The sequence below is a fragment of the Pan troglodytes genome, chromosome 1 (assembly GCF_028858775.2).
Source record: "Pan troglodytes isolate AG18354 chromosome 1, NHGRI_mPanTro3-v2.0_pri, whole genome shotgun sequence".
Classification (NCBI taxonomy): domain Eukaryota; kingdom Metazoa; phylum Chordata; class Mammalia; order Primates; family Hominidae; genus Pan; species Pan troglodytes.
The window spans coordinates 152373183-152401092 of NC_072398.2; the positions used below are offsets into that span (position 1 = coordinate 152373183).

The 27910-nt window shown below is 35.3% G+C and overlaps 1 protein-coding gene across 5 annotated transcripts; it reads right to left on the reverse strand.

Moving 5' to 3' along the window:
* Positions 1 to 5047: 5047 nt before the first annotated feature.
* On the reverse strand, positions 5048 to 27454 carry IFI44L (interferon induced protein 44 like). Of its 5 annotated transcripts, XM_016921290.4 has the most exons (10): positions 27241 to 27381; positions 26841 to 26868; positions 19438 to 19925; positions 18829 to 18877; positions 17912 to 18107; positions 12350 to 12502; positions 10637 to 10808; positions 6718 to 6818; positions 6228 to 6402; positions 5048 to 6062 (listed from the first exon to the last, which is right to left on the reverse strand). In XM_016921290.4, exons 6-10 carry the CDS (start codon positions 12449 to 12451, stop codon positions 6028 to 6030), a joined length of 585 nt encoding a protein of 194 aa, XP_016776779.3. In that variant the 5' UTR covers positions 12452 to 12502; positions 17912 to 18107; positions 18829 to 18877; positions 19438 to 19925; positions 26841 to 26868; positions 27241 to 27381; the 3' UTR covers positions 5048 to 6027. The 5 variants fall into 5 exon arrangements, with proteins under 5 accessions (XP_016776779.3, XP_063656215.1, XP_063656226.1 ...); XM_063800145.1 differs by lacking the exon at positions 26841 to 26868 and having other exon boundaries at positions 27241 to 27454; XM_063800156.1 differs by lacking the exon at positions 26841 to 26868 and having other exon boundaries at positions 10637 to 10745; positions 27241 to 27397.
* Positions 27455 to 27910: the final 456 nt, after the last annotated feature.

Sequence of the window (27910 nt, forward strand, 5' to 3'; positions counted from 1 at the left end):
ATAGAAAAGAAAACCCTATTTTCTGGGGAGGAATTCAAACTAGCAGCAGAAGTTTGCATACATAACAAGAAATTGAATGTTAATCACCAAGACAATGGGGAAAATGTCTCAAGGGCATGTCAGAGATCTTATGGTGGGCCTTTCTATCACAGGCCTAGAGGCCTAGGAGGGAAAAAACGGTTTCCTGGGCTGGGTCCAGGGTCCCACTACTGTGTGTAGCCTTGGGACTGTGTCACAGCCACTCCAGCCGTGGCTAAACGGGGCCAAGGTACAGCTCAGGAAATTGCTTCAGAGGGTGCAAACCCCCAGCCTTGGCAGCTTCCATAAGGTCTTGGTCTTGTGGGTACACAGAGAACAAGAATAAGGTTTGGGAACTTCTGCCTAGATTTCAGAGGATATATGGAAACACCTGGATGTCCAGGTAGAATTCTGCTGCAAGGTCAGAGCCCTCATAGAGAACCTCTGCTAGGGCAATGTGGAAGGAAAATGTGGGATCAAAGCCCCCACACACAGTCCCCTCTGGGGCACTGCCTAGTGGAGCTGTGAGAAGACAGCCACTGTCCTTCATTCCCCAAAATGGTAGATACACTGACAGCTTGCACTGTGTGCCTGGAAAAGCTGCAGAAACTCAATGCCAGCTGTGAAAGCAGCTTGGGTGGGAGTGCTGTATCCTGCAAAGCCACAGGGACAGAGCTTCCCAAAGCCTTTGGAGCCCACCTATTGCATCAGTGTGACCTGGATGTAATACATAGATTCAAAGGAGATCATTTCAGAGCTTTAAGCTCTGACTGTCCAGCTGGATTTCAGACTTGCATGGGGCCTGTAGCTCCTTTGTTTTGGCCGATTTCTCCCATTTGGAATGGATGTATTTACCCAATGTCCGTACCCTCACTGTATCTAGGAAGTAACTAACTTGCTTTTGATTTTACAGGCTCATAGGCAGAAGGGACTTGCCTTGTCACCAACAAGACTTTGGACTGTGGACTTTTGAGTTAATGCTGAAAATAGTTAATATTTGGGGGGACTGTTGGGAAGGCTTGATTGTGTTTTGAAATGTGAGGACATGAGATTTGGGAAAGGGTCAGGGGTGGAATGATATGGTTTGGCTGTGTCCCTACCTAAATTTCATCTTGAATTTTAGTTCCCTTAATCCCCATTTGTTGTAGGAGGGAACAGGTGGAAATAATTGAATCACAGAGACAGTTTCTCCCATCCTGTTCTTGTCATAGTGAGTTAATTCTCATGAGATCTGATGGTTTTATAAGGGGCTTCCCTCTTTGCTAGGCACTCATTTTTCTCTCCTGCCACCACGTGAAGAAGACAATGTTTGCTTCCCTTTCCACTATGACTGTGAGTTTCCTGAGGCCTCCCAGCTCTGTGGAACTGTGAGTCAAATTAAAACTCTTTCCTTTATAAATTACCCAGTCTTGGGCAGTTCTTTATAGCAGCATGAGAACGGACTAATACAGTGTCCATTTGATATGTCTATAGTTCTACCATGCACATGAATCACTTTTTTTTCTCTCTCTCTCTGACCTTCTTGGCCATGGGAATTTGATAATCCCTTCTCTATAAATCTAACACTGATCATCTGTCTGGTAGAAGAGGGTCTCATATACTCAAAGCACCATAAATGAATTTATCTTGGTATGCTTATTTAAATTGTAGCAATCCATTCCCATGTTAGTTCCTTCTTTACCACTTTATCAAAACAGAAGACAAATGAGCTCAGTGGCTTGGATGTATTCTTCTTTGCATTTATTTTAAAAATGTGACAGATATTGTCATGGAATGTGCAAAAGAAATCAATTTTTAAAAATGAAAAAATATATTTACACGTAATTATTTAGCACAGCTTGTTATTCAACCCCCCCACCTCCACCCCTGTGCCCTCAATTTTTGCAATTTTGCCTGCACTGCACTTCCTGTCCTGGAGCCTGAAACAGTCTGAGTCTATTTGTTTGAATTGTGTTGAGGAAGGAAGTGGGATTGGGGGAGGGTACAGCTGAACATTGACTGTACTTCTATATCCATGATCTCACTGGCCCATTTTCTCCAACATCAGAGAAAGATTTTGGAAGGGTGTACAATTGGTATGCAAGTTTTTATCCTCCTTACATTGATGGCAAAAATCAGATCTATTTAATCTACTGTCCTCCACAAATTGGTCCATAGACTCATCAGATTAGGAATGGGATTTCAGGGCTTCCAAATTCCCATGGCTTTTGGTTGCAGGACTCCATGATGACTTTGATCAGCCTTGCCATCTTGTGGGTACTTTAGCATTAGATTGAGTTATGTTGCTAGGAGATGATTATTCATCAGCTGATCATTAAGCATATGGGGCTTACTTGGCTCCCCCTATCAATTTGCGTCAAAATAAATTAATTGTAGACCTGTCTTGTTTTATGAAAAAGCAATGTGATAGTCTTTAAATTTATCTTTCTAAACAAGACACAAGTTTACACATTACCCAGCACAGTAACCCCTCTTGGTATTGTTGACCTAAAAGGAAGAAGTGTAGGAAAAACTGATATAAGTAGAGAGTTTATTTGGGCCAAGCATGAGGGTTACAACCCAACTGTATGGAGACAAGTTGTCGTGAACAATACACATTCTTATTAGCAACAGTTATAAGTAGGTTTTCAAAGAAAAAGAAGAGGCAGTTCCTAAGTTATTTACCACGAATTTACATTGAAACAGCATAAGCTATCAATTGGCTATAAATTGCTCTCTGTATCAAATTCCAGGAAAATGAAGATAATGCGCAAGGCAGCTAGTCGGGAACAAAATGACTTTAAACAATTGCCCCCAGCTATGGTTGTGGAGGGGCAGTGTGGCACACGGGAAGCAAGACTAAAGGACCATACTTATGTCTCTCTGGGCCTGCATACCTCATAGAACTCAAACTGCTCTATTTTTCTTTTCTCTATATTTTATTGAGGTAGATGGTGGGTGAGTTTGCACAAAGCTACAAATTTCTGTCAGAAACAGTCACTTTCTAATGCAACCACCTAACCTGCCCATTCACACCACAGAGGCTCTAGCACTGACATTTCAACTGTCTCCACAACATCACTCTCACTTTAAGATGATATTCTCCCTCCCAACACACATATAGGTCATCTGCTATACTCCTTAGCACTATTTTTCTAAGAAGAATTTAGTGTCTTTGACTGAGCTGTACATCTTGCTTAACCGTAAAGAATGTAAAGTTTCAAAAATCCTGGATGACCTCTAAAATGTAGCAAAATGATAATTCCCACCACCCCTCAGGGTGGTAGAAAAAGATCAGGGAAATCCACAAAATGGAAAATATCCTCCCAGACAAAAGATGTTTCCCCCTTTTTGAGGCCTCCTCACCAATATTTCCTAACCTAAATTTCAAATATGTATTTAACTCCATTTGATGTTTAAGTGTTTCCAAAGCAATATAGAGCCAGAGAATAAGAAGTTGTGGTATCATTTTGCCAATACTGTCCATTTTAGCACAAAAGGGATAACTTAGTGTCAACATTTATGCTCCTAAAGGATGTTGGGTCAAATGAAATGTTCCTCATTGTTTCTCTCTCTTGATCTCTCCTTCACTCCTTCTCTTCCTTGCAGGATCTCCAACTCCTTCATAAGGGCACTCTGTGTTACCCCTTTAAACAAAATAAAGAAGTCCTACATTCTGCCCAGATTTTTTTCAGGCTCCACCAAAGGGATGGGTGAATTATGGCCCAAAAGTTGGTGAGGATGATGGTGAACCTTCAATCACCTTCAGTCTCCCAACCAACAATGGTCATGGCTTGGTTTCTCCCTGGATTACATGGAGAAAATCATGCCCTACTTTTTGGACCTGTTGCTTCTACATTTGTATGGTAACTGTGAAACCATCCTAATGAACAGCAAACATTAACCACTACATAAAATGTAGACTTTGAATAAAAACACAGCTAAGTACTAACCAGCTTGCCCTTTAAGCCAATTCCTTGTAGCTACTTACAGCATGACTGTTAGCTCCTTTCCTTATAGTTTCTTACTGCCTAAAAGTCACATAGATGTGGTCACAAGGCACTAACTTCCCTTAGTTATTTCTATAAGATAACATATGCAACATTAAGAAACATCAAGTTTCTATCTAAAAGGTTTTCCAGATCTTGGAATCCCATGGGTCTGCTGACACCAGTCAGTCTGAAGACCCCCTCCAAGGAACTGACTCAGCAAAAAAAAAAAAAAAAAAAAAACTTCCAGTTTTCATCTCTGTATGTTTCATTTCATTCCCTATACCCCAACAAATCAGCAGCTCCAGACCTTCAGCACCTTACCTGCCTTTCTCTTAAAAATCCTAAACTTAGACTCAGCAGGGAGGTAGATTTGAGGTTTCCTCAACCTTCCTCATTTTTCTGCCATTCAATTATTAAACGCTTTCTCTACTGCAATACCTGCTGTTTTGGTATATTGGTATGTTACTGTGCAATAAGAACAACTCTGGTGAGCCTAAAATAACTTTTTCTGGTTGCCTCTCTAACTTTGTTCCCAATATCTACTTGTAGGCCTACCTCCTCAATTTCCATGGTTCTCCTATTCCTAGGTCTTTTTTAAAGACTTCATTTCTTCCACTGAATTGTGTCTCCTGAACATTCACTTGAGCACAACTTCACTTGCAGCCTTGCTTTAGGAACTATTCCATAACTGGACATAAGAAACTCTTGCTTTCTTAATATCTATGACTACCCAAAAGATGAGTATAATTCTGATTAAAACTAAATTAGACTGTCAGAATGTGGATAACTATTGAACCAAAGCATATTATTTTGAAGAAGACTAACAATTTGGAGAAGAGAGTTAGGAAGTCTTTAAGGAAAAAAAAAAGTGAAAGCTATCTTTTGGGAATTTTGTTTTTCTTTCTTAATAGTACTAGCTTTCACAGCTAGTAAGAGGACTTCAGAATTATTTGGAGCATAAATATAAGAACTTTCTTACTGATTTGCCCCAGTAACCTAAATGGAAGGACACATGGCTAGGATGATTTGGAATTCAATTAATGAAAATCAAGCATGGGTTTGTTAGAAGAGGAATATTTATTTTTTCCCATAGAAATAAAATGTAAATTGTTAAAAAAAAGTTGGCTCATTTTAATTAATTCAATTACTTAGAGTCATTCATATTTTCATTCAGATATAAATGAAACACTCTTCCTTCTTTATTTTTATTTCCTCTCCCCAGCTTTTCATTCTCTTTCAGTCTTCCTTTCTGTTTTTCATTTGTTTGTTTTGTTTTATTTGGTTTTTTTGAGCCAGGATCTCACTCTTTCTCCCTGGCTAGAGTACAGTGGCACAATCTCAGCTCACCGTAGCCTCCACCTCCAAGGCTCAATCAATCATCCTGAGTAACTGGGACTACAGGCACGTGCCATCATACCCAGCTAATTTTTGTGGGGTTTGTTTTGTTCTTTCTTTTTTTTTTTGCAGTGGAGATGGGGTTTCATCATGTTGCCCAGGCTAGTTTTCCTTTCTATATACAGAAAAATTTAAAGTGAATGTGATGTTGGAGAGAGTGGGAAGGAAAAGTAATGGCAAGTATGCTTGCTCGTTACCAGGCACTGTGCTAAGCTCTGTGAATACATAGATAAGTAAAATCCACGCTGTTTCTCAAAGAACTCACAATCTGTTTAAGAAGCAGATGTCTATACAATAATTTTATAACTATTATTCAATGTGATTAGTACTCACATAGCTCTATATAGAGTGTTATAGAAGAATAAATTAGAGAATATCTCATTTTTCCTAGAGTGGTTTAAAAAGATGTCACAGAAACTGAATTGTAAATGGTACAGAAATATGGAGGGGTGGTTTGCAGTAGGACCTATCTTAGCCCACCGCTTCTCAGGTTTTGGCCTTTGAACTTGAGATATGACTGTTCCAAGGACAGAAGGCAAAATGAACAAAAGCAAAATCTGAAGCAGGCTGTCAATAGAGATTGACTCTCATTGCGGCACACCAGTACAGGCTGGGCCAAATGTCAGAATCAAGGCAACTTATCTCAAATGCAGGGCTGTAACGCTCTCTCAATTGCACCTGAAAATGAAACAAACAAGAGTGGAAATGAAACATATATCCTAATGTAGCTTTCAGGACTAGGGCATGCAGGTGGGCCCCAGTCATCTAATAACTGATGTATAACTTAGGATTTTTCAAAAGGCACCAGTGATCTATGAGAGGGGGAGAAAAGGGCCAGATTACCAGTTTCCTCAAGAGGCAAATCTTCTAAAAAATCATCTGCAGCCCGCAGCATCTGCCTCAGTGCAGAGAGGATCAGAATATCCTTCATGGGGTCCAGTTCCAAATCTGAAGCATAATTTCCAACCATCAAAATATTGGAAATAGGAATGCCTAGCATTTTATGGACATTCATGACCTGTGGAAAGTATATTTAAAAAGTGTAAGTCTTGTATTTAATATTTGAAATTTGACCAATTTTAAATACAATTTAAGAAAGAAACCAAAAGAGCAATGGCTTAATAAGTTATCTTCGGAACATACAATAATTCAGATCATTGCAGTTTTAAAGTGTGATATAAATTTGAATTAATCAAGCAATTGATCCCATTCTTCATTTCCCTGCAAATACACTCTGTGAACACATATACACATACAGACACACACACACACACACACACATATGATTGTGATACTATTACAATAATATCTGGTTATGATCAGCATTTTTTACCTGGCTTTGAGAAGTCATAGATCTACTCATGTTTAAAAAGTTGTCTTGAAGAACCTCACTGCAATCATCCACTTTAGTAAGCAAGGCCACATATGCTATACCTGTATCAAATAGATAAATCAGTTATTTTATATCATAAATAGCAATGTGTCAACAAGTTATTAAATATGTGTGAAAGCAACTCTATAGGGTGATTTTGAGAGCTGAAGAATGAAATATCCCCAATACATCCCAATATGGAGCCTGAAGCTTTTCTAGAGGAGAAATGATCTTTGATCTTTTTTTTCCAACATGTGACAGCATTTTTCAATGCAACTAAATCCACACTAAATTGCAATCATCTACGATTCCATTCAAATGGTTTGTTTTAAATTGGTCAAGGGGAAAAAAGGGATTGCTGGACTTTGGGGACTAAAAAGAACCACAAGAAAAAGAGGAAGTGAGGAGGGTTGTGTATGAGCATTTATGAGAGCAAACTGTACTGATTTCACAGTTCTAATAGGGACCTACTCCTTTCTCCCTCAAACCACAGGGATTGAATTAGTAAATCACATTTGACTTCTAAACAAATCAAAATTCTGCTATGCTAACAACTGCTTATGAGGAAAATATAAGATTAATTTCAAATGCCAGTCAAGGAAGCTCCCAGGACTCTTTTAACAGGGCTTTTAGTACCTTCTTCCTACTAAAATCTTGTGTTTATTTTTTCCATTACTAAATGATTTCCTTTACTACCTTCTCTTCATTCAGGTTTCAGAGGAATAACTAGCAAAGTTGGCCAATTAATACCTAGGTTCTGGTAGAGGGCAGTTCTCAGTTGACACCTATAATTTTTTTCAACCTCTGTTGCAATGTAATTCTTCTGTTTCAAAATTAATACAATGTCCTTTCAGAGGTCCTAAGTCAGCACACTAAGTTGCATTAAGCATTGCCATCCAGCACGCCAAGGACAATGTGTTGCCATACATCCTTGAAAAGTCATTTTAAAACTTAGCATTTCTGTCTTACCCCAAACCCTCCATAATTTTAGAGCTGTTAAGTGCTTATATAAGCTTATATATTTACATTGTGTATATCTAATGTTCACTACTCAGACTTTTGTTAGACAGTTTATTAAGTTCAGATGCAAAACTTATTATCCCCATTTTAGAAGAACAGGAGATAAAGTTCAGAGCAATTAAATTACCTTTCTCGAGGTCAAAGTTTACTACTATTTAAAAACTAGGTTCACTTAAGCAAGACCATGCTCTATACATTAAACTGCATAGCACTTTTCGGAACCTAAATATGTGATCTTTCCACTGATAAAGTAAGCAACGAGGCTTTGGAGTATAAATTCCCCAACAATTCTTTATATTAAAATCTTTTGGAAGTTCAGTGAGAGTACTTCCAGTTCTGGACCAAATGGAGTAGACACACTTTTCCCTCTTCTTTACACTAAATGTAGCTAAAATCTATGGACATTATGCATAAATCAAACATAAAGATTGAAAAGTGCAGAGAATGCAATTTGGCTAGAGACCTTGAGACCCAAGAAACAATACAGAGATGAGCTCTCTAGGTTTTCTTTTTACTTCATATGTCCCAGATTGGCTTTTGGAGACACTCACAACTGGAAAATACAAATTAGAGCCAGCAAAAAGGAAAATTTTTTTTGCTGTTGACTAGTTCCATCTAGTCAAAGCATGAGAAAAAGGACAGTGTAGCAAGACAGAAAACTTTCAGAAAATAGCCACACTACCCCAGTCAAACACCACAGAATTCACCTTAGCCCTATCCATGGATATGTCCTTCCCTTTCCCAACTTTCACCCTTAGCCAAGGTAGTATCAGAGAAGAAAAAAATGTAGGGAGCCAGGACATTTATACCTGCACTATACTAACAAGGTCCCTCTTGATGGTGTCAAGGGAGGCTACTTGGGGATCCTAGACTTCCACCGAATCAGCAGCAATGGGGTGCTCTTTTCCCTCTCTGGCAGTGTCAGAGGAGAACAAGTGAGAAGCTGGAACTTTAGCCTTCATTAACCTTCGATGCAAGGAGGCTTCTAGCCCCTGTGATGTCAGGGTATCCTATATGGGGCACAGTAAGAAAGTGCCCTTTCTCCAAGGGTGTCAAACAAGGCCTTATGGGAAACCTGTACTTTCCATCTTACCAGTATCAGAATATGTTTGCTAAAACACAAGATGTAAGATCCAGAGTCATAAAATAAAGTACCTAAAATATCGAAGATGCAATTAAAAATCATTTGTCACATCAAAACCCAGGAAATTCTCAACTTGAATGAGAAAAGCTAATCAGAAGATCATGACCCTAATTAGATGACAAAGATGTTAGAATTATTTGGCAAGGATTCTAAAGCAACCATCATAAAAATGCTTAAGAACCAAGCAGGAACATGCTTGAAACAAATGAAGGAAGTGGGATGTCTCAGCAAAGAAATAGAAGACCTGAAAAAGAATCAAATTGAAATTTTAGAGCTAAAAAACCATAATACCCAAGATACGAAAAACAATAGCTATGCTCAAAAGCAGAATGGAGAGGGCAAAGTGATGAACAAGTGAATTCAAAGATATAACAATAGAAATTACCCACTCTGAAAAATAAAAAGCAAATAGATATAAAAAATAAATAAATAAATTGTGAGACTATAACAAAATATCTAGAATTCATGTCCCAGAGTTCCAAAAGGAGAGATGAGAGATGGCAGGGCTGGAAATCATCATAAGAGTAAGACAACTACAGACTGAGAGAAACTATTCGCAAACAATGTATCTGACAATTGACTCATATTTAGGATTTATAGATCTTTTAACGTTCAACTTCTAAAAAACACAAATCATCCAATCAGAAAATAATCAAAAGACGTGAAGAGGCATTTCACTAAACAAGTTATACAGAAGGCAAATAAGCACATGAGAAGATGTTCAATGTCATTAGTCATTAAGCAATGCAAATTAAGACCCTGATGAAATATCAGCATACATCTATTAGAAGAGTCAAGGAATTTTTAATAGCAACAATATCAAATACTGGCAAGAATGCAGAAAAAATAGATCTCTCATGTATTGCTGGTGGGATTGTAAAATAGTACAGTCCCTCTGGAGTACAGTTTGGTGATCTCTTTCAAAGCTAAACATACAGTTACTCTATGACCCAGCATTACATTTCTGGAGATGTACCCCAGAGGAATAAAAACTTATATCCACACAAAACTTGATAGGAGTTTTGTTTGCAATAGCTAAAAACTGGAATATTTTTTGATAGAGCATGGTTAAACTGTGGTATATCTATACCATGGAATACTATACAATTTTTTAAATGAACCATAAATACATACATACATCTTGGATGGATGTCAAAGGATATTAGGTTGAGTCAAAAAAGCCAGTCTCAAAAGGTGACATACTGTATGATTCCATTTGTATAACATTCACGAAATGACAAAATTATGGAAATGAAGAAAATATTAGTGGTTGCCAAGAGTTAAGGATGGTGGAGGAATAGTGGGTGCCATGAGGGAAATCTACAAAATGATGTAATATTTGGTTGCAGTGATGGGTACATAAACTTACACATGTGATAAAATGACATAGAACTATAAACACACATTGTTAACAATAATCAATTTTCTGGTTTCGATCTTCCCTGTCTACCCACATAGGCTTTAGCCCTATCTAAAGCCTCAGGAAAATCACACACGAAAAAAAAATGGTTGGCCAGTCTATTCTCTAAAGACTGAACATTAGGATTTGGGGTCTTTCTTCAGTCATGCCTGTGAATGATCTCTCCCTGCGATGGCCACCACTCCAGGGAAATTGGATGAAAGGTACATGGGAAATCTCTGTACTCTCTTTTGCAACTTCCTACAAATCTATAATTATTTCAAAGTAAATTTTTTTATAAGTTCAGTGAGACTCACCACAGTTTAATACTTCTTTGTGAACTTGCTTGACTTTTGCCAACATTTTAGAGGAGAGATTGTCAATAGAGTTGATGTCTAAGACATAAGCCACACAGTGAATCCTGTCCTTCAGAGATGGAGAGGTGATAAAAGTAGAATGCTCAGGTGTAATTGGTTTACGGGAATTAAACTGTTATAAAAACATAAGGTAACATTCAGAATTCAGAGAGCCTCTGTTTAACCCTTAAAGACACAATTAATGCTTCTAATACTGTAACTACTGATCTCCCTCCTTCTCCTCAGCTACTCTTTCCCCAAATAGTAGCACCTCCTCTTTACTTCCTTTCCACTGTGAGCATAATGCCATTATATCTCTCTTACAGGAAAAAAAAAACACTTTATTGCTTTGGTAAAAATGATAATTATCCATTGTAAGTATTGCAGGAAAGTTTAAATAATATTTTTGAAAAGCTAATTTCAAATCCTAGTATCCAGAAATAAACACCCTTAACGTTTGTTAAATACAATTTAAGACTCCTCCCTAAGCATTTTGCATGCTTAAATGAACTGGATAGAGAGAATAAAAGAAAGAAAAATATGTTGAAAATGCTATTTAAATTAAAAGACTGTAATTTATTTTGATTTTATAGAAGAAAAACAAACTAAAGTGAAATAAAAGAAATACCAAATTTGAAGTTAATGTCTTCTTACCACAAGACAGTAATCTTTCTAAGATTAAGGAAATAGATTATGAAACAATGGTTTGGAAACATGTAGTTATTAAGCTATGTATTTCAGTGTTGGACTGAATTGACTGGCTCCCTGCTGTGAAAAATTAGGGTGTTGGTACGCTCCTGATTTCTCCAATGTCTTCGCTCTATCCCTCCTCTCTTTATCTGTGTGTCTCCTTTTCCCTGACTGGATTATGAACTCCTGGAGGATAAGGATTGTGCTGTTATTGACCTATGTGTTTTCAGTAACTGGCTTAGAGTTTGGCACAAATATGGTTTATAATAGATGGTTTTTGAATGAATAAATAAATACATAGGTAAGGTTTCCAATTCAGCACAATTGGGAGGCAAAAGAGATTCTTTAGAAATTGAGGCTGAAACCCAACACCTAAAAGAAAGGTAACAATCATTGTTGGCTTTTTTGAGAACTTAAACTATATCATCTCATGTAATCATCTTAGCCACCCTATGAGATAGACACTATTAATAGCAACATTTCACACCTGAAAAAAAAAAAAGACTGAGAGAGAGAAGTGTGTAACTTACTTACGGGTAAACATCTGTTAGTAGCACAGCCAAATTTTGAATCTAGGTATTTAGTAGTGAAATCTAAGCATTTACAGTATAAAATGACATTTCAACACAAAATAGTTACTTGTTCCAATATTTTGTCTATGTAACCCAAAAAGTGCAAGGGATTAAATGACTATCATTAGTTTACATTATTGTAAAGAGTGATAAAAACACACTATCTCCTTGATCTTTTACTAGAATGCAAATGAGTAGAATCCTGCCTTTTGGCTTTATTTCTCAATGTTACAGAAAAGAACAATAGTCACTCTACTTTTTCATATGAATTCTTATTCATTCAAAGTAGAATAGTGTTGATTGATGTTTAAACCACATTATGGGAGTTGAAATTGCCTCATGTGGTTAAAAATTCAATGAAAAATACTGAAGAAAATGATTTGAAATGTTTTGGATATTGAAGAAATCTTACCTGATATCTGTCTGGCATACAACCTTTTAAGATGTGGGGAATGTCATCCATGCACAGTCCTGCTCCTTCTGCCCCATCTAGCCCCATAGTGTCACACAACATAAATGGCAGAGATTTTCCATTTTTTCCATCTTTAACAGAATATATCCTATACTGTTAAAAAAATACATTAAGTGTAAAGGTTCATTCATCACCCAGCATTCAAGACATGACAGTAAGAAGAAAAGAGATTGGTTAATATTTGAACACCATGGTCCTCAAACAGTTTGGTATCAGGACCCCTTTAGACTCTTAAAAGTTATTGAGAATCCCAAAGATCTGTTGTTTACGTGGGTTATATCTACGGATATTTAAAATATTGGAAATTACAACTGAAAGAAATGTAAATATTCCTCTTTTAATTAAAAAAGAAAATTCTATGTAATTTATCATGTAAAACGTGTGTGTATATATATATACACACATACACATATATATATATATAATGGTATGTTTTGACTCCTTGCTTTTTATATTTTGTGTATCTACTATCAGTATTTATTTTGTGGTTAACCATGATGCTTACAAAAAAAAACATATTTATAACTGGTTATTTTAAGTTAATAACAGCTCCACTTAGAGAGAAAAAAAAAAACACTCCACATTTTTACTCCACTCCTCCCCACAGTTTGCGCCTTTGATACCACAATTTACATCTTTCCATATTGCATGTCCTTTAACAAAATCTTATAGCTATTATTATTTTAGCAGTTTTGTCTTTTAAACATCACCATCATTATAGTATGAGTATTCTGAATTTTACTGTATACTTAGTTTTACCAGTGAGTTTTATACTTTCAGATATTTTTATATTACTTATTAGCATCCTTTTCTTTCAGCTTGAAAAACTCGCTTTAACATTCTTGTAAGACAGGTATAATTGTAATAAATTCCCTCAGCTTTTGTTCATCCAGGAAAATCTTTATCTATCCTTTATTTCTGAAGCACAGCTTTACTGGGTATAATATTCTCAAGTGGATGGGTTTGTTTGTTAGTTTCTTTGTTTTTTCTTTTAGCACTTTGAATATTTCATCCTACTCTCTTGGCCTGTAGAGTTTCTGCTAAGTCTGCTGCTAGTCATATTAAAACTTTCTAATATGTTATTTGCTTTTTTATCTTCCAGTTTTCAGAATCCTCTCTTTGTCTTTGATTATTTTACAGTTTGATTTTAATATATCTTGGGTTAATCTTCTTTGGATTAAATCTGACTGGGGACTTTTCTCTCAGTTTTACCTGGATATTTACATCATCCTCCAGGTTTTAAAAGTTTTTTGCTACTATTTATTTACTTAAGATTTCTATTACTTTTAATTTCTTGTCTCCTTTCCCCCCTGTAACTTGAATATTTGTCCTTTTGATGATGTTCCATAAATCCCATAAGCTTTCTTCCTTCCTCTTCATTTTGTTTTTTTATTCTCTATCCATATTTTCAAATAACCTACCTTTAAGTTCAGACTCTTCTACTTGATCAATTCTGCTGTTGATGCTCTCTATTTCATTTCTCATTTCACCCATTGTATTTTTCATCTCTGAAATTTGTTTCATTTTTTATAATTATTACAACCTTTCTATTAAATTTCTTATTCTGATCACTCATCGTTTTTCTCATTTTGTTAAATTGTTTCTCTGTATTTTCTTGAAGTTTGCTGTGCTTCCTTAAAATAATTATTTTGAATTCTTCAGGTGGTTCATACATCTCCATTTCTTTAGGATTGGCCACTGGCATGTTATTTTCTCTCTCTAGTCACGTCATGTTACCCTGATTGCTTTTGACTCTTGTGACAACGTGTCAATGTATAAACATCTCTGGAAGTAGGTACTTATTCCAACCTTTGCAGATTGCCTTTGTCTGGAAAAGTCCTTCAACAATCAGCCTATCCAAAAATTCTGGGCAGGCTGCCTTGCATAGTCCCAAAGCCTGGGACCACTGTGACTGGTGCAGCACTGAGGCATGCGTAAAGCTCAGGGCCACTGCGGCATCCATGTCACTAAGTGCTGTTCAGAGGTTGGGCCACTAATAACCCATCCATGGTGTGGTCCAGGGACTGAGTCCACCATGCAAGCTTGAGGCCTAGGGCCACATGGTCTCACTTGGCACCAGCATGGGGCTAGAGGCTCAGCCATCAAATAACAGCCTAAAGTCTGGGGCCATGAGGTTCTATCCAGTGCTGGATTTTACTGCAGTAGGCCTGATATTGGAGTCCAGGCAAAGTCCTGTGCTCACTTCCCTCTTTTCCCCAAAGCAGATGACAGTTCTCTCCACACTATGCTCCCTGGGGTTGAGGGGGGTGATGCAGATAATGTAAAACTATCTTTCCTACCCTCTTCAATGTATCTTTTGTTATTATTGTGCTAGAACTAGGTACAGTAATCTTTCACCTGGTTTCCTGAGGTGATATTTTGTGTGCTAATAGTTATTCAAATTGATGTTTCAATGGAGGAATGATTGCTGGAGAGACCTATGTGACTATCTTGCTCTGCCCCTCCTCCTCTTAAATGTTGTTTTAATCATTAAAAATTCAATTATAAACCTGTCACATGTTCATCAAATAACATTTTTTACTTAAAAAGCATTTTTTAAAAAATTTACAGAAAACAGAAATCATTGGTTTATTAGTAAAATTCTCTTTAATGTCTGGATTAAAGAATATAACTGTAATCTCATATGTGGCTCCAATTCAATCTCTTGATATGTTGTTTTAATTGAAGTATGTGAAGAAAATATGGCCTCTCACATGTATGTATAAAATGAAAAGGAGGTAATATTTCACTGTATAGCTTTCAGGTAATTGTGAATATTCTTCAACGTAATATAGCAAAGCTCAACAAGTAATAACTTCTTAAAGGTTAGTTGCAATGTGGAATCTGCGACATTTTTATATGCTGCCACATTAAATCCATTGGTTTGTCTTATACTTTGAATATATCCTTTACTCATGCATGATTTTTTAACCTAATTTATTGATCATCTTAAAACATTCATTCACTGGGTTATCAAGATCTTCCTAATGTTGACACATTTCATCATGCAATATTAAAACATCACATTTGTTAATATCACCATTAATTTCATTGGATAAGTCTTTAAGTGTTGAAAAGCTGTCAGGCTCAGAATAGTGGATACAGGTTTCTCAAAGTTTGATTATTCTCAAAAGCTCAAATTTTGTTATTGGCAACAAACACTGTCAGTTTTTGTTTTTGTTCTTGATTAGTAGGGTCACTTGAGCATTTGCATTAAGATACCTGCCAAATATCCAAGTATGAATAAGTCTGTTCTGTCCAGTAAAAATGATGTCACATTTTTAAAAAGTTCAGTTAACAACTCAGCTGCTCCAGTGCTTTTTCTAAAGACAACTGCCAATTTTCAATATGCATTAGAAGTACTTTATGAGCACTTCCCATTTTATCACACTGAATATCAAAATGATGTGTATTCCAAAGTGGAGTTTAAATAAAACCAGTAACTGTTACTATTCATCAAGGAGTAAAACTGGCATTTTTTTTCCTGTAAGTGCAGTAATTGGGAGAAGTACAGTGACTACTAGTAGAGTTTGGTGCCACCGTTTGATTCATACTAATGTGCCAGCAGGTAAAACTATGTTGTGTAATTAATTCAAGTGTCAATACACTAGAAAAGACAAAAAAAACTTAGAATAATTTTAAAAATAGTTTTGAACACAGAGATACCCTTAAAATGTCTCCGGGAACCCAAGGGGTCCACAAATTTCACTTTGAGAAGCACAACAGAACTTTCTTTCCTAGATAAAACATTCAATCTTATTGAAAGGATATTTTCTAGAACAATTCTGAAAGTATTTTATTTGATGGTCAGATATACATTCAACATACACAAAAAAATATGGACGATTTGGGAAGATTGCAAAGAAAAGGATTTCTCAGAGACACTTTAATTACAGTTTTTCCATCTGTGGTGCTGGCAAGGGTGTAGTATCACTCAAACCAGAAGGGAGAGAACCATCTATGACCTATTGTAATCTGTAATAAAATCAAAAGCTCTCATTGGGCCATGAAATGCAGAGGCGTAATCCCACTGAAGATTTTTATCTAGGAGAATAGGACTTACCAGTGCCTCAACATGAAAGAAATTATACTAAGCACTAGAGTTAAAGTACATTGTAAAATTTCAGGAACACCAATATGCATCTTCATAGTTTCCTTACCCATTAATTTGCTTTCTTCATAACTTCAATTATTCAAAAGAAAGGGTCTTTTAAGCAATAAAATATTCAATTTCCCTCATAAAAGTCTGCCCTATATTTCTTCAATTTAAATAACATTTGCATTTCATTGGAGTTCAGTATCTACATCTTCTCTTAAAATAAGACCTTTGGAATTTAAAACTTAAAAGGAAGAAAGAGAAATTTTGTCCTGAGTAGTATATCTATTATAGCATATATCACAATGAATGATACAGATTTATTATCTGCATTGGTCTCTGAGATATCTGGGTAATGGGGCCAAGCATTATTTGTATTTAGGTCTCTATGTCTGAATAAATATTTAGCAAACAGAAACATTTCAATCAATGCCTAATTAATTTAATTTGTGCTGCCGTACCTTGCCACGGCTTCTGAGACTACACTAATATATTAAAATAAAGCGACTCAAGAGCACAGTATCTGGCCAACATCAACAAATAAGATGTGATTCTTGAAAGTCCTAGAAAATTCTTCCAGTTATTGAATGTGACACAAAAGCTAAAATGAACCATTACTGTCTTATTATGCTGTCTTATGCTAAATTTTGCATTGATAATACACAGCATATTCCCTAACAAGTGACAATATTAATTTGTGGTAATCATTAAAAAAGCCTGATTCTAAAATTTTCTATTCTTTCCCTTTATTATTTTTTGTTTGATTGCATGTGCATGATAACATTGAAAAGCATAAACCAGAAAGAATTTTCTAGACAAGTGCTGCATCATAATTTGTAGTTCTTTAGAGCAACAATTAAGAAATCTATATTACTATTTATTTCCTTATGTATATCTTTTTGTAAATAAGATAGTTTTTGTAAGATTTACACTTCAAGTTCTCCTTCAAAGTTGACCCACCAAAGTGAATTGTTATTTTGCTTTTCATGACCATGTCTTAGAGAATGGTCTCATGTAATTTAAAAAAATTACCTTACATAATTCTCATTATTTTATTACAAAAAAAGAAAAACATTTTAAACCAGGTAAAATCATGTAGTACATGAGTAAAATGAACATCATATATAATGGTCAAAGATTTTCATAGGGTTTTTAATTTTTTGTTGTTTTTTATACAAATACTAAAAAGTATTCTTTATATAACTGCTTCTTCCATCCATAAAATTTGAAAGCTTCTCTGTATAATATAGCACAATGGAGGTGGTTCTGATCAAAATTTTACTCCTATTTTCCATTTGATTTAGCATTTAATTGTATATTAGGATTGCCCTAAGAGAAAAAAGCAAAGACATAAGCAATATAATAATTGTAATCTATAAAATAAAATCCTCAGGGAAATAACTTACCCGCTCGGTTATGCTGGTGATATCAGACCCCACTACGGCTTGGCCAGTCACATGGCCATGAAAAATAGACTTGACTGAATTGAAAAAACTGGACTTTCCAGACCCAATTGGACCCACCAAAAGAATACGAATTTCTGAAACCAAGTCTGCATAGGGCTTGTAGTCTCTGATGTCTGCTAGAAGCCTATTTCTGTGCCTGTTAAAATATAGTGGTTAAATACAGCATCAGAACAGCCAATAAAGAATACCATAAAGAACACCGCAAGTCACCTAGAGCTTCTTTCTCTTCCCTGAGAAGGGTATTTTTTTCAATACTTAATTATTATTTTGATAATGAGATCTTCTATAATATGATTTGAAATATCTAAAGTTATACATTTTGTGCTTAAAGAAAATGCATTATTTGATATCTGACTAAAGTTAAATATTAACCTGCAACCAAACCATTTTTCAACTATTAGTCTTAGATCACATGAATGTAATAAGAAATATCAGTGACATTGAACATAAATTATTATTTTCACTAAAAGTACATTAAGGAGAAATCAGAATAAAATATATGCAATGTAGCTACCTATAAATTTAAAAAGAAAGTTTGTTTTTGACATTTACTGAGGATTCTCAAAAGCTGTTTCTCAAGGAAAGGATTCAGAGAAATTACCTAAAATGGTTATCCAGACCCTACCTGGAAAATTTTGGTCTAAAGTGGAAATGAAGTCAAATTGGTCAATGTCATCAGGTGGATATTTAAAGTTTCATAGTTAGTAGTGCTTTTGTTATTTTATGTCAATAACATTATAACTCTTTTTTAATCATTCCAGTGGCATGATTTTTATCTTTACCACATATTTGTCAGCATTCTTTATACAATTGGTCTAAATAAAATGATTAATAGATAGCCCAAGAATCCAACTTACTCTCTGGCTTTAATTATCCTCTTTATGTCATCTAGGTTATCCTTAATTCCTATAGGAAATAAACATAGCATAATAAATTTTTAAAACTTGTCTGGTTAAATGTGGCCAAGTCTACTTTTGAAATAAGACACTGAGTTTTCTTGCATAACCCAGGGCTGAGCTGCTCAGTTAGGAGTCAGAGTTGGCAACATAATGAGAGGAAGAGGAGGAAAAATTATCCTCTCTGCACATTAAGTTGCTCTGGAAGCTCTCACATAATTACACCTAGAAGTTCTAAGGGTCATATAAGGGTCTGATCTTTGGGTCATATGTCAAAACAGAGCAGCTCTGATGATAAGATCTCTCTCTCTCCACATCCCCATCTCCTTTGTCATCTCTATCTCTGCACATGTATTTCTCAACTTGCTTTGCTCAAAGCAGCCTATACGTTCTGGATAAAAACCTCATAATCCTTATGTTCCCCATGTTTCATTTCAGAATTTATCAAAGAGTATGGCATGAATCTAACTGTTCCTTTCACTTTCCTTGCTCTTGTAGATCAATTATTACCTACCGAACACAAGGATTAGAATCATAATGTGAGATGTAGGATTATCTAATTTTACGTACCTTCAACTCGAAAAACTTCACATTCCAAATACTGACGGTGGCCATAAAACTTTAGTTACAAGTTTCTTGTTATCATTTTATCTAGATAAATTTTATTATCTCGACATATAATGAAAATATCCGTTTTCGATAAACGACACACCAGTTGCTCATCAATAATTTTTGGTGCTGTCTTTAAGAGTAAAGTTTCTATTTCAGTGGCATCATTTTTCTTTTGAAGTGAAAACCATAGGGAATCATTTGGCTCTGTAGAACTTTCACGTAAATTAATATAATTTCCAAGCATAAAGGCTACAATCATGTTGTAATCAATGTAAGCCATTGTTATAGTACATCCCTGACGGCTGCATCTTTCAACCATATCTTCAATGCTACCTCCATGAACACTAGACTTATAGAGAAGACTCAAAGAAGCATTTCCAAGCAGCTTGCGCAGATGATTTTCATCATTCCATGTCAATCTTGTTGTCACTTCCATTGTTCTATATCTAATGGAAAAACAATTAAAGGTCGAGAAGCTTATATAATATAGTAGCTTATAGCTTAGGTTTCCACTTTTACTTTCAGTGAGTTCTTTCTTCACTGACTCAATTAAAACACATTGTTTGGTTAAGGCAAAAAATATAGCAAAAATATAGAAATGGCACAATAATGTTAGATATAAAAATATTTAATTTAGAAAGGAAAAGTCATTAAAATTTTTAAATCAATTGACAAACTTCAGAAAGTTGAATAAAGGAAAAATAAATCTCAATAAGAGTCAGCAAATTTTTTCATAATGAACAAGATAGTAAATATTTTAGCCTTTGTAGGCCATATGGTCTCTTCCACAATTACTCAACTTTGCCACTGTAATACAAAAGAAGTCATAGATAATATGTAAACAAGAGAGCATGACTGTGTTCCAATAAAATTTTCTTTAAAAAAGTATATGGCTGGAACAGAGGTCATCATCGTCATATCACATTCATCATTTGCCAACGTATGAATTAGAAAATGGGGCCTAGGAATTCATGCAAAAAAAAGCACATAAAGAAATTGAAATATGAAAGGAGTTAACAGCTATAGAAGTCTTACAGCAGCATACTAGACTATTGGTCATTACAACAATTATTTCAATGAAAAAAACTTGAAAAGCAGAATAAACTATAAAAATACATGTGTTACAAAGCTCTAAAGAGCAAACAAGGCAGTTAAGACATATAGCTATTGGCAAAGATTTGGAGAAGTTAATAAAGAGAGATAAGCTAGGCATTTGGGAGCACATTTCTGACGTGTATCTGTCAAATTCAGAAAAGGCACTTGAGATGCTGAAAAGTTAAGCAAAGCGTTTGCTAGATTCATAGAGTTAGGGAGATAAAAATCATACTTTGGAGTGCAATAAGGAGAGCACCTTGGAAACCTTTCCCTTAGGCTACAGTTTGGGATTCTAAAGAGCTACAGAGAAAACCAAAAACCATATGCTCTCACTTATAAGTGGGAGCTAAGCTATGAGTACACAAAGGCATACAGACTGATATGATAGACTTTAGAGACTCAGAAAGGAGAGGATGGAAGAGGAGCTAGGGGTTAAAAAAAACTACATATTAGATACAATGTACACTACTTGCGTGATGGATGCACTAAAAGCTCAGAATTCACCACTATATAATTCATCCATGTAAAAAAAAACCACTTATACTCCAAATGCTGTTGAAATAAAATTTTTAAAAAAATTTAAGAAAAGAGCTACAGGGAAGAAGTATGAACTGGAAGCAGACAGAGTTAATTTCATACTTCAGTATTCTCAATCCTTGATTGAATTAAGGTAAATGAGAATTGCTAGTGTCCATAGCTGCACAGCAGAAACAAAATAAATCTTGTCTGGATGAAAAGAACATTCTTCCAGCTTCAAAATATCTCTATGATTTTTTAAATATTCAGTGACTCTCATTCATCATAAACACATTCATGTTTGGAGGTAAATGAAACAACATAATAGAAAACCAAGAGGAAAAAGCACACACTAGAAACAAACACATACTTATACTGGAGTTACCCATAGAGATTTTTAAATTACTATGTTTAATATGTTCAAACAGCTAAAAGGTAAGATTGAATGATTTACAGTAAAATGAATACAATAAAAAGTCAAAAAGAGATTCGATATGTAAAAATATATATCTGAAATTAATAATTAAATGAATACATTTAACTGCAAGGTAGGCATAAAGAATTAGAAGAAAATTTACCAACTGAAGTATTGAGACAAAAAGAGAATAAAAAGAGAAAAGGGCAAAAGGGATTAAAGGACACAGTAAAATTAGTTAAGATATATGAACCAGAAAACAAGAATAAAAGAAAAAGAATATAGAAGAGCTATTCTACAGACCTTAAAAAGCAAGCAAGTCTCAAAAATTTTCAAAGTACTATAATATTGAACAGACAGTATAAGCCAGAATTTTTTTAACAAGAAGATAACTAGTAGATCCCCTCATACATTGGAAAATAAAAAATATAATTTGAAATAATCCATTATTCACATAAGAAATCATAATGAAATTTAATTAAATGATAAAAGATACTTGTTAAAACTTATACAATGAAGATAAAATGTTACAAAAATCATATAAGTTTAAACACATGTATTAGAAATGGAGAAAGGCTGAAAATTAATTATATAGACTTTCACTTCAAAAAGTCAGAAAAAATACCAATTAAACTCAAAGTAAGTAGAAAGAAATAAACAATAAAAATAAAAGCAAGAAATAATGGACAGAAATATTAATGGACAAATCAAGTATACAATAGAGAAGATTAACAAAACCAAAACCCAGTTTTCAAAAGGATTAACAAAATTTGTAAAACACTGCTGACACTGATAAAGGGAAAAAAGGGAAAGAATGTCCTAAAATCAAAAACATAAGAGAAAACATCAGTCCAGATGCAATAAATGATAAACGATAAAATGGTCTGAAGATAAACAACTTTGTAAAATTAAATTTGAGAATAAGTGGACAAATTTCTAGAAAAATACAACTTACCAAAGCTGACATAAAAGTAAATATAAAATTTGACTATCTCATACCTATTTTTAAAAACTAAATTCATAATTAATTTAAGACTTCCCCAAGAAAACTCAAGGATCAGAGTCTAGCTGCTGAATTCTACCAAATTTTGAAGAATAAATAATACACAGTCTTACACATGTTCTTCCAGAGAATAACTTAGATAACAAAACCTGTTAATGGCATTATAAGCAAGAAAAATTACAGGCCAATCTCTTTTAAATAGATGGAATGATCCTCAGCAAAGTATTAGCAAACCAAAAAAAAAAAAAGGAAAGAAAGAAAGAAGGATAATACTGAGTCAAAGCATGTCATGACAAAATACAACAATATGCTGTCTCCAAGAACTCACTTAGACTTAAGAACACACATAGGATGAAAATCAAGTGATAATAAGGGTACCTTTGCAAATGGTAACCGCAAGAACCGCAAGATAACCCGCAAGGGGTGTGTGTCCTTATCCCACACAAAATAGACATTAAATCAAAACCTGTCATGAGAGGCTATGAAGGACATCATATAATAAGAAAAGGGTCAATTCTCCAGAAAAATATAACCGTTATAAATATATGTTCATCCAACATCAGAGCACCTAAATAAATGAAGCAAACACTGAAAGAATTGAAGGGAGAAACAGCAACACAATAAGAGAAGGAGATTTTGATAGCCCACTTTCAATACTTTATCCATTATAAAATATCCAAACAGAAGATCAATAGGAAAACAGAAAACTTGAACACTATAGTCCCAATGGACCTAATAGGCATATACAGGGCATTCCACCCAGCAACAACAAAATACACATTCTTCTCACGTGTATTATAGGAGCGTTCTCCAGGATAGATTACATGTTAGGTCAAAAAACAAGTCTTAACAAATCTAGGAAGATTGAAACCATATCAAGTGTCTTTCCTCATAACCATGTAATGAAACTAGAAATCAGTATCAGAAAATCTAGAAAATTAACAAGGATGTGAGAATTCAACTACACCCTCTGGAATAAGCAGTGGATCAAAAAGAAATCAAAAGGGAAATTTAAAAATATCTTGAGGCCAGGCGTGGTGACTCACACCTGTAAACCCAGTACTTTGGGAGGCCGAGTTGGGCGGAACACTTGAGATCATGAGTCTGAGACCAGCCTGGCCAATACGGAAAAGCCCTGTCTCTAACAAAAATACAAAAATACAAAAATTGGGTGTGGTGGTGTGTACCTGTAGTCCCAGCTACTCAGAAGGCTGAAGTAGGAGAATCGCTTGAACCTGGGAGGCAGAGATTGCACCACTGCACTCCAGCCTGGGTGACAGAGAGAGACTCCATCTCAAAAAAAGAAAAAAAAAGGAAAAAAAGAAAAGGAAAGAAATGTTGAGGCAAATGAAGATACAAACACATTTTAGATTAGCATTTGAATTAGTAAACTGCATAAAAAAGATCCAACATGAGCTGACATCATCCAATCCATTGAGGGCCCAAATAGAGCAAAAAGGCAGAGGAAGAGCAAATTCTCTATTCTTGAGCTGGAGTATCCATTTTCTTCTGCTCTCAGATATCTGAGCTCCTGGTTCTCAAACATTCGGATTCTGGGACTTACACCTCCAGCTCTCTCAGTTCCCACAGTTCCCAGGACTTTGAATTCAGACTGGGTGTTCCACCACTGGCTCCACCAGTTCTCAGGCATTTGGATTCAGACTGAATTACACCACCAGCTTTCCTGGCTTTACATCTGGCAGGTGGCAGATAGTGAGACTTCTCGGCCTCCAACACCACGTGAGCCACCTCCCATAACAAATTTCCTTAGTTTTTTTTTTATTTTATTTTTTTTATGTTGGTTCAGTTTCTCTGAAGAACGCTGACTAATACAAATTGGTCATCTCAATAGATACAGAAAAGACATTTGATAAAACCCAAGCCCTTCCATGATTTAAAAAAAAAAACAAAAAACACTTAAACCAGGAGTAGAAGGAAATTACCTCAACATAGTAAATCCATGTATAAAAAGTTCATAGTTAACATCATATTCAGCAGTGAAAAACTGACAGCTTTTCCTCTAAGATCAGATACAAGACAAGATTATCCACTTTTACCACTTCTATTCAACATAATACTGAATGTCCTAGCCAGAACAAGTAGGCCAAAATAAAAAAGAAAGTGAAAAAGGAAAAGGTACCTGAATTATAAAGGAAGTATAATCATCTCTGCTCACAGATGATATTATCTTATATGTGGAAAACCCTAAAGCATCTACCGATAAAGTAATAGTATTAACTAATTTAGTGTGCTATTTATCCATTGCTGCATAGCAATTTCTCATACGTTTAGAGACTTAAAACAACACACATTTATAGTCTCACAGTTTCTCTGGGTCAGAAATCCAGTTTGGTTCTCTGCTTCAGAATTTTTCATGAGGCAGTTATCAAAGTGCGAGCCACAGCTGCAGACTCTTCTGAATGTTTAACGGGAGAAGGACATGCTTCCAAGCTCCTATGGTTGTTAGCAGAATTCAGTTCCTTATGGTTGTAGATATGAGAACTCCATTTCTTGCTAGCTAATGATCAGAGGTTATCCTCAGTTCTCAGTTAGTTATTGGCCTGAAGTCACCCTTAGTTCCTTGCCAAATGGGCCTCCCCAACATGACCACTTACTTCATTGAAACCAGCAAGGGAGAGAATCTCCTAGCATAGCAGACATTATAATCTTAACATATCACATTTGCCAAATTCTATTTGTTACCGTTAAGTCACAGTTTCCATCCACAGACAAGGGGGGATTATACACGGACATGAGTATTAAAAAAAAAATAGGACAGGGACAATTAGGAGCTATTTTAGAGTCTGTACACCACATTGTAAAAGATAGCTGAATACAATCAATATGTTAAATATTGTTTAGTATGGTCAATATGTTAAAATTCCTTCTAGTGTCTCTCAGGTTTATCACAGCAACCTTTCTATTGTGAATTTCTATTAACAATAGAAAAGATATGGAATCAACCTAACTGTCCATAAGTGGATGGATAAAGAAAATGTGGTATATTACACAATGGAATACTATTTAGCTATAAAAACAGTAAAATCATGTCATTTGCAGCAACATGGATGGAACTGGAGAATATTAAGTGAAATAACCTAGGCACAGGAAATATCACACGTTCTCACTCATCATTTTAGATCAGCTAAAAATGTTGATCTTATAAATGTGGATAGTATAATGATAAATACTGGAGGCTAGGAAGGGTGGGTGGGTGTCTAGGAGGGAGAGATGAAGAGATGTAGGTTAATGAGTACAAATATACAGTTAAATAGAAGGTAGAAGTTCTATTAGTCAACAACAAAGTAGAGTGACTATGGTCAAAAACAATGTATTGTCTATTTCAAAGTAGCTAGAAGACTTGGGTTGTTCCCAGCACATGGAAATAATAAATACTCAAAGCGATGGAAACCACAAATACCCTGACTTGATCATTACACATTGTAAGTGCATCACCAAATATCACCTGTACCCCATAAATATGTAATGTATTATGTATTAATAAAAATAAAATTAATATAAGTATATTAATTTTTTAAGTTATTGTGTAAAACCATTTTTGCTGGTATATAAAAACAGAAGTAATTTTAACAAATTATACTAGAGATCATATTTAGATAAATATATACACACATACAGAAAACCATAAAAACAATTATGACAATAATTTATACCAAAGTCTAGATAATGTTGCCTTCTGGAAATAAAAAGAAAGGTAAAGAATATAGGAGAGGCTAGGTGTGGTGGCTCACACCTGTAATCCCAGCACTTTGGGAGGCTGAGGCTGGCAGATCACTTGCGGTCAGGAGTTCAAGACCAGCCTGGCCAACATGGTGAAACCTCGTCTCTACTAAAAATACAAAAATTAGCCAGGCATGCTGGTGCACGCCTGTAATCCCACGTACTTGGGAGGCTGAGGCACAAGAATCCCTTGAACCCAGGAGGCTGAGGTTGCAGTGAGCCGACATCGAGACACTGCTCTCCAGCCTGGGCAATAGAGTGAGACTCCGTCTCATAAGAAAACAATATATAGTAAAGAGTCATGGATTTCTTCAACTTTATTTGTAATGCTTTTGTATTTAAGTAAAAGAAAACTATTCTAATTTAAAAAGCAAATCATTTTTAAAATTGGATAAAACTATATCAGATTACAGTATGGTTCATTTATACTCTCTAGTTATCTGTGCGTGAAATTTTCATTAAAATAAAAGACAAATGAAAGAGCAAAGTATTAGCAGCAATTCCACTCTGAAACTCCTTTTTAGAAAAAAAGAAAGCAAGCTTTTTTCTTCACACACAGCTAGCAAAATTGGATGGCAAGAAGTCACTTACCTGTGATGTTCTCACTCACATGTGGAAGCTTAAAATAAAAGTTGATTTCATGGAGGCAGAGAGTAGCATGGTGGTTACCAGAGGTTGGGAAAGTCAGAGGAAGGAGATGATGAAAAGAGGTTGGTTAATGGTTACAAAAATACAGCTACATAGAAGGAATAAGTTATTGTGTTCATAGCACAACAGGGTAACTATAGTTAACAATAATTTATCGTCTATTTTGAAATAGCTAGAAGAGAAAATTTGGAATGTTCCAAATACAAAGAAATGATAAATGGTTGAGGGGATGGATTTCCCAATGATCCTGGTTTGGTCATTACATTGTATGCTTGTATCAAAATATCACACATAACCCCATAAATACGTACAAATACTATGTTTCAATTAAAAAGTCGCTTACCTGTTTCTAAGGGTTAGATCAGGCTTAAATTGAGGATTAACTGTTCTGTCTGATTTATCGAGCAGCCACGGTTTGGAGACAGAAAGTTCTTAAGAGATCTGTGGCTTCAGAGACTCTAGGAAAGAAAGAAAACTGAAACTCAAAGCAGCAAAAAAACTCAGCTGGCAGCATGCCAACTGCCACTAACTTTCTTTTTCCTCACTAGGAAGAGAAAGAAAGAAAAAAAAAAGTCTTGCTGAGCACATAAAAACTATCACTGGTCCCCTTGTAGCCCGTATGTAGGCAGGCATGAAATGATAACTACCAAGAAGAAACTGCAGTAAAGCTAATAGTTAACATTTCTTGTGCATTTTTCTACTTCCCTCGTTTGTCCTACATTTATTAATTGGAATTTAGAGTTGTACGTGGCACTGTGTAACTGCATACCTTTTCCTAATTTCTCCTCAGAACAACTGCGTACAGTAAACACTATGACTATCCCTATTTCTTAAAGTACAAAAAAAAATAATTTAGCTGATAGAATCGTGGAGCTGGATGCTGTTCAAAGCCAAGCCTGTCTGCACTGGAACAAACAGATGATGATTCAGCTTTTGCTGAATTCATAAGGCATTACACTGTTCATTTGCTCATTTACTCCTTCACTCAGTCCACACTGGCATAGACCCTGGGG